This window comes from Pollicipes pollicipes, unplaced genomic scaffold, assembly GCF_011947565.3.
Source record: "Pollicipes pollicipes isolate AB1234 unplaced genomic scaffold, Ppol_2.1 Scaffold_4219;HRSCAF=4965_pilon_pilon_pilon, whole genome shotgun sequence".
Taxonomy (NCBI): Eukaryota; Metazoa; Arthropoda; class Thecostraca; order Pollicipedomorpha; family Pollicipedidae; genus Pollicipes; species Pollicipes pollicipes.
Genome location: NW_023596448.1, coordinates 31,380,697 through 31,388,134, shown reverse-complemented (window position 1 = coordinate 31,388,134; position 7,438 = coordinate 31,380,697). Strand labels below are relative to the sequence as shown.

Below are 7,438 nucleotides of genomic sequence, written 5' to 3'. Positions count from 1 at the left end.
GAATTTGCATGCTGGTGGTGTTTTGAACCTGCTGGTGGTGCCAGGGTCGCCGGGGTTGATTGCACGCGACAAGGATCGGCCCCAAAGAGATCTTACAAAACGTGCGGTCCTGTTTTCAAATACTGCGCGCATCCAGGGCGGAAGGACAGTGCCGTTCTGGCGCGCCCACAGCCCGTGCTTAAATTTAGGACATGGTTTGCCAGCCTGTGAGCCCACCTTAAATCGAAACAACAAAATGGCAACAACGTGAGAACGTTGGCAAAAGGGAATCAAGGAACTGAGCGCCAAGCAGAACGAGGCGCGCTGTCTCGCCTGATCCGTTGAGAGCCACGCCCCCCGCCCCAGGCTCGACGTGTGGCGGCCCGGAGACGACGACTACATGGCTCCTCTGCAGTACGAGTGAGTTCGCGCATCAGGCGGTCACTCGGTCGGCACCCGCCGCCACTGCGACGGCACGAGGTGGCCTGGATCGCCCCCTCTCCCTGGGTGAATCGGGGTCGCCCGTGTGACTCTGGTTTGGGTCTTGACATCGGCCCTCCAGGCAGGAAGGATTTTCGACGTCTCATTGTCCTGACGGATGTGTTCTCGAGTGATCGGTTTGTATGCCGCTACCGTTTGCCCCTCACAACCTCCCCCGTCATGTGGTGGCGCCTCTGCTGGAAGCCTTCCGCCACGCCACGCCACAGCGCGTGTTTCTGCGATCTTCGCCGCGTCCCCGCGGCGCAGCCCGAGCCGTGTCACGTGACCTCTGAAGCGTCGCTGTGCCGTGCCTTCCAGCAGACGGAAGCCGCGCCAGCGGAGGCCGGGCGCCGCGCCCCGGCTCCGGGGAGTGCTCAAGGCCCAGGTACGGACGCCGTCCCCGGCCGCGCTGGTCGCGGCACGGCACGCGTCGCGTGGCGATCGCGGTTCATGCGAGACACATGACAGACGCCAGTCAATAATGCAGATGCGCGTAAATGTCGTCTGTTTGCACGCCGCCCTTCGTTTCTGCCTTGTGCGCTCAGTTCTGGTCTTGCAGCTCGGGCAGGTGGAGCCAATGTTCGTGAAGGATGGGTGTGGAGGCCGTGGGCGGGCGTTTTGCTGGTGTGAGCGGCACTGAGCTGCGACCGATACGGCGGCGTTGAAGGACCATGTCATGCGTGTGTAGTGTTCACGGGACCATGCGCCGCCAGTGCCCTTAATGTCCCCTGCGACACGCTGCGCGGTGTCAGTGTCAGTGGACACGCTGTCAGGTGCGCGGGTTTCCATATGCCTGTACCGATGATGCCGTGACCAGCTGTGACTATACCCGCGCTGTTCTGCGTGCTGCATGACCCGCGTTGATTGCGTCGGTCAGACACCGTGTTCGTGGCCGGTGTCACCGCAAGTCCTGTGTGCTGTGGCGCACGGGCCCTGAGAAGCCAGAGGCAGTCTTGTGCTGAGAGATGGGCCTTCAGTGTACCAGCAGGTGCTGGTTAAACGTTGTAGAACGAACTTAGATGATATTGAATGTATTTGATAGTTCTGCCTTTTGACCAGGATTTGCTGTATGATGTCGTCTAAGCAGTACTCCTGGATATATTTTTAATACATACTAGTAAGTATTGGTTCGACAACGTTTTAGAGCGAACTTTGGTTAAATTATATTTGGTTATATATTGGCTGTACTCGATAGTGCTGTCTTGTAAGCAAGGTTTGCTGTATAACATTGCTTAACCCGTACCTCCTGGTATATCAAAGGCAGATAACTCAACATAAGGTCCGAACCCATGATGCCGAAAAACCAGGGATGAAGGTCTTGCTTGAATCATGTCTCGGCCACGTCTGTCTGGCTATCACCGCTCTCCCCCGTGGACGTATTGTTCTCGCCTGCTGACTCGCTGTCGGGCGGCGTCCTCAGGACGCGGTGGCACACGCCCTGACGGTAATGCTGTGGCGCGAGGCCGTGTTCCGCGGCCGGCCCATGCCGCTCGACGACGTCCGCCTTCTGGTCCGGTGAGGTCGAGCCGTGTCTCGCCCCCGCGCCTCACGCCGCGTCCTGCCCTACACCTCACGCCGCGTCCCGCCCCACACCTCACGCTGTGTCCTGTCTCACACCCTGGCATGGTGTCCTGTCCCACACCTGACGCCGCGTCCCCGCCCCACGCCTCACGCTGTGTCCTGTCCCACACCTCACGATGTGTCCTGTCCACACCTGGCACAGTGTCCTGCCCCATACCTCACGCTGTGTTCCGTCGCACACCTCACGCTGTGTCCTGTCCCACACCTCACTCTGTGTCCTGTCCCACACCTCACGCCGCGTCCCGCCCACACCTCACGCTGTATCCTGTCCCACACCTCACGCTGTATCCTGTCCCACACCTCACGCTGCGTCCTGTCCCACACCTCACGCTGTGTCCTGTCCCACACCTGACGCGGTGTCCTGTCCCACACCTCACGGGGTGTCCTGCCCTACATCTCACGTTGTGTCCTGTCCCACACCTCACGCCGCGTCCCGCCCCACGCCTCACGCTGCGTCCTGTCCCACACCTCACGCGGTGTTCTGTCCCACACCTCACGCTGTTTCCCCGAACACACATCACGCCGTGTCCCCCGAGCGCACCTCACACCGTGTTCCCCGCCACCACATCACACCGTGTTCCACGCCACCACATCACACCGTGTTCCACGCCACCACATCACACCGTGTTCCACCGCACCACATCACACCGTGTTCCACGCCTACACTCACGCCGTGCCCCCCGCCCTACACTTCACGCCGTGTCCCCGCCCCACAACTCACGCCGCGTCCCGCCCCACACCTCACGCCTCGTCCCGACCCACATCTCCACGCTGTGTCCTGCCCTACACCTCACGCTGTGTTCTGTCCCACACATGGCGCAGTGTCCTGCCCCACACCTCACGCGGTGTACTGCCCCACACCTCACGCTGTGTCCTGTCCCACACCTCACGCTACGCTGGGCCCCGCCTACACCTCGCGGGTCCCTGGGCCCCGGTCTGCGTCGGCACTGGGAGGGCGGCCGGGTGAGCAGTCAGACCTGTGTGAGTGGCGTGGGGTTAGTGTCAGCACAGCGGGCGGGGAGGGTCTCCCTGCCAGTGCGCCAAGTGGCGGAAGCCTTTTTCGTTTAAGGAAAATTTCGCGGTGTGACATATTTTTACTATCCGCGCAGAAGTGCGCACCGCATACTAAAAGCCACACCGCCACTATCTAGCATTATCTGCAGCCGCTGCCGCCTTCAGCCTAGAGCGTCATCACGAGATCGGACGATAACCGCAGGTACCAGAAGCCCAGCTCGTCATCCTGCCACGAAGCCCGACCTCTCGCGCGCCGCGCCGCCAGCTGCCGCCTCCTCTGACCCGCTCTCTGACCCGCCGCCCCGGCAGCACGGACGGCGAGCGTACGGCGCCGACGGTGCTGCCCTGGGACGGCACGGCGCCGGTGCTGGAACACCACGCGGAGGCGGCCCCGCTGGCGCAGCTGGGCTGCGGCCTCTGCCCGCGACTCGGCTTCAGCTCGCGCGCCGACCTCATGGCACACCTCTGGCTTCGGTGAGCGGACGGACAGGGTCGGACGGCGGCCGCAGAACGCGCCGCCGGCGCCGGTCCAACGCTCTGTCCTGTCGCGAGATGTGGGAGTGCTGGCATACGCTGCTGGATGGAGGAAAGTTCTGCGTGGCGTATCCTGCGAACTCAGGACTTCCGCGTGGCGGGCCGCGTGTGTTTTAGACGCTATGCGTGTGTGTGGAGGAGGGAGAGACCACGGACGCCCTCCCGCGTGCCACGAGCACCGCCCACCCCCAGCCGTGTACTGTCGGCCGGCTGTTACTCATGCCCCCTTGCGCAGCGCGCCGCGCCGTCGCCTGAGCGCGCCGTCCCCTGCCGCAGGCACCCGCAGACGCGGGAGCGCTACCCGACCCAGTTCGTCACCAGCAAGCAGCTGTACGAGCTGGCGCACTGCACGCTGTGCTTTGGCGCCGGCTCGCTGACGGCCGGCCGGCGCGACTGCCTTTCTCCAGCACTGGGACGCGTGCCACGTGACCTGTCAGATGGCCTCCGAACACGCGGCGCACGTGTGCGACGTGTGCCTGGCGGAGTTCGGCAGGGAGGAGGACAGGGATCGACACGTGGCTGAGACGCACGCGCGCCACGTGCCGCAGCAGCGCACGTGCGGCACGTGTGGCGCCTGCGTGAGAGGCACGCAGAACTACATTCGCCATCTGCGCGTGCACTACACTGAGTACAAGTTCGCTTGCAACTGGTGTCCCAACTTCAGGTGGGTGGACGCTGACGGTGTTAGGGGGGGGGGGGGGCGACAAGGGCACCGATGGTTAAGTCAGTCTTTCACTCGCCCTCCGTTCGCTGGGTGGTCGGGTGAATGTTACTCCCGTCCCACAAAGCCGACACGAGCGCTATTGGAACGGTCAGGTAACGCGGCGGCGGTGCACGATGTCAACTTTCGAGCCGCGGTTTTGGATTGGCGACGGTTGCGACATGTTGCGACTTCTGTCAGGCCTGGACCATGTCTATGTCATGCAGGGTGTGTCCGGCTCTCTGAACTTGCGCCATTGCCATAAACCGATACTTTTAGTCCGCAGATCATCGCGCTGTTTAAGCGCACGTACATCGTGCAGGTCCACCGGGTAGGGATCGTGTGTCGCAATCCATTCAGCAAAAGTTTTATCGAAATAGAAATGTCGTTCGCCAAAAGCTGAAGGAGTCAAAACAAACGAATAATTCTACCTTTTACGTAACTTGTTCAGTGCATTAGCGAGGAGCATTATCCACATAAATAGAACGGTAGTATTAGCCTTATTCTTCGAAGAAAAACCAGGGGAATGGAGATATATGTTTAGCAGAAATTTCCTGCTATCATTTCGATAAAGGCATGTTTGCCGAAATATCAATCCAACTGTATCTCCGTCCTCCTGATTTTGCTCCGATGAATAAGGCTAATATTATCGTCTTTTCAATTCTACCTTTCTATGAAAAGGGCGGATACTTCGAAGAGTCTTACACTGAGAGACAGAAATCGTCCCCAAAGCGCTCATTTCCCTCACAAATTTTTGAATTTGGGCACACTGTCGGTTCGTTGCTTTTCAGGTCTCGGTTCTTAAATAATATGTAGAACGGACGCACGAATTACGTTCCAGCCGTATTAATAAAACTTCGTCTTAGTGGTGGAGACTTTTGGCGCTATTTGAATATGTCCCTGGGTCGCAGTTCGGTTTTACGACTTTGGCCCGGGTTTGGCGTCTTAGCTTTCCCAACCTATAGGCAATGGTGAAGAGTCTGAGAGTTTGTTGCCACTTGTACTCGAAAATGATCGCCTGACCGCTGGGTACCACGCGGAGTTCTCCAGCCACGCTGCGATGATTGGGGCTTTTAGGCGCGCCAGCTGATTGATCGTATGGCGCCCATCTCAGCCATGTCATCGCTCTCACGCGTGCAGTGTACGTGAGTTGTCGGCATGTTTCGTGGGGATAGAAATATCTGGAGAATCTCGTCGAATGCTATGTTCATCTACTGTTTACGCTGGTTACGGGCGGTGACCCCGGCATCAATGGCAGAAGCCGGCGCCCGGGCGCGTCCGGCCGGCGCTGGCTTGAAAGGTTAGTCCGCTGCGGTGTTATGTGCAGCTACTGGAGTCTGCGCCACTCTGGCGCAACAGGGGGTACAGGGCACGACGTGTGGCGCAAGACAGCAGTGACTGGGCACCGGAGAAACCGCTCGGCGCGTGACGCGAGTTATGTCCAGCTACTGACGCTGGCCCCCCGATGACGCAGGAGCAGGGACGCCGACACTATGCAGGCGCACCTCGAGACCCACGAGCGCCGCTTTCTGCGCTGCGGCCTGTGCACGTTCCACACGCGCACGTTCCGCACGGCCACCGACCATCTGCGCGTGCACCTGCAGCTGCCGCTGCACGTGTGCGCCACGTGCGGCTACCGCGCCTACTCGAGCAGCCGCTACTTCAACCACCTGGATTCGCACGGAGGCCGCCGTCACCGCTGCAACATCTGTAATGCAGAGTTCACCAGCCTGGTGGGTGAGGGTGTGGTGGCCTCTGCTGGGTGAATGCCGTTACTGACTGGGATATTTCAGCATCCTGCGCCGCTCTTTTGCCCTGCGTTATTGGTTTTGTCCGTGTTCCTGGGGCGCGCACGCGCTTGGCCAGCGTGAGAAAATGAATGTTGATGTTGCGATTCATTGCGGTCGCCCGCGGCATGGCTCGAAATCTCTTTTGGTAGCGGTTTCAAACGCAGCTGAGGAACAGCAACAAATACAGAGGGTCTTCGGGTTTACGAAACACGTGGTAAGAATGTCTTGGCCATGATTCTGAAGAAGTCCGCCAGTCGGCTAAACCAACCCAGAGTCCTTGTTACACGAAATCACCCGGGACCTGTAGTTTCATGATATAACTCAGTTGTTTTCTATGGCCGATTAAACGCCACCGCAAAGTGTCATGTAATCATCTTGTGACATCTGGACCGTGCACATGTAGCGCCGTAGTAGAACAGCTTGACCACTCTGAGGTCGTCTCTATATCAAGATAACCCATCGTCAGGAGGCCCGCCTGTACCTGACCCCACATCAACCCCACTTGACCCGCACCGCCCGCTCCCGGCAGCTGAGGAAGGCGCGCCACAAGACCCTGGTGCACCGGCGGCCGGCGGCGTTCACCTGCGAGCGGTGCGGCCTCGTGCTCTCCAGCACGTTCAGGCTGCGCCGCCACCAGGCCTCGCACACCGGCCACAAGCCGTTCCGCTGCCAGCTGTGCGGCAAGCGGCTCTCCAGCAGACAGTCGCTGCAGAACCACGCCCGCGTCTGCCCCGAGAACGACGAGCCGTTCCGCGCCGCCGCCGTCGTGGAGGTTGTGACCACGTGAGCGCGCGCGGCGACGCGCTGCGAGTCGGGCGGGGCGCGGTCGGACGCGCCCGGATGTGGGGAGAGCAGCCGCATGGCCGGCGTCCGGCTGACTTGTGTCGCACAGACGCGCGGGCGGTGCCGTCTCCTGCTGCGGCGCGTGGAGTGCGTAATACAGGGCTGGCGGCGGTGGAGATGAGACTGCGCGGATGTTTGCGGAGGGCCGACGACCGCGCGCACGTTCCTGATGCGGTTTAGATCACGAAAACCAAATCCCACTGCATTCCCACGGCACGCGGAAAGAGCGCCAGTCGCTGTCACCGGTAGCCGAGCCAGAACCCATGCAAACGGGTGGATCGCTGCTAGGAAATGCCTCCAAATGTTAAGTTTGGGAGCCAGGTGTCAGTGCATGATTCATAAGGCTCACTGCTTACCCACAAATGGCACGCCTAGTCGCTAGCTGTCTCCAGTCTGGTTGGTTCAACGGAACCCACGAATCTGATGGTGGACTGTTCGCACGGGTGGACCGTGTGCTTGCCGGCCGGTTGTGTGGTTACGTTGGCGGAGGCACCGCGCCCAGGCTTTCTGCAAGACA

At 60.5% G+C, this 7,438-nt stretch overlaps 1 protein-coding gene and 1 long non-coding RNA gene across 2 annotated transcripts; both read left to right on the top strand.

Moving 5' to 3' along the window:
* Nucleotides 1-344: 344 nt before the first annotated feature.
* Nucleotides 345-1,899, top strand: LOC119094902 (uncharacterized). Its single transcript, XR_005093843.1, has 3 exons — nt 345-399; nt 778-844; nt 1,880-1,899. It is a non-coding gene; the product is annotated as an uncharacterized LOC119094902 (long non-coding RNA).
* A 2,111-nt stretch (nt 1,900-4,010) lies between these two features.
* Nucleotides 4,011-7,429, top strand: LOC119095879 (zinc finger protein 69 homolog). Its single transcript, XM_037218739.1, has 3 exons — nt 4,011-4,252; nt 5,763-6,021; nt 6,608-7,429. Exons 1-3 carry the CDS (start codon nt 4,026-4,028, stop codon nt 6,863-6,865), a joined length of 744 nt encoding a protein of 247 aa, XP_037074634.1. The 5' UTR covers nt 4,011-4,025; the 3' UTR covers nt 6,866-7,429.
* The last annotated feature ends 9 nt before the right edge of the window (nt 7,430-7,438 follow it).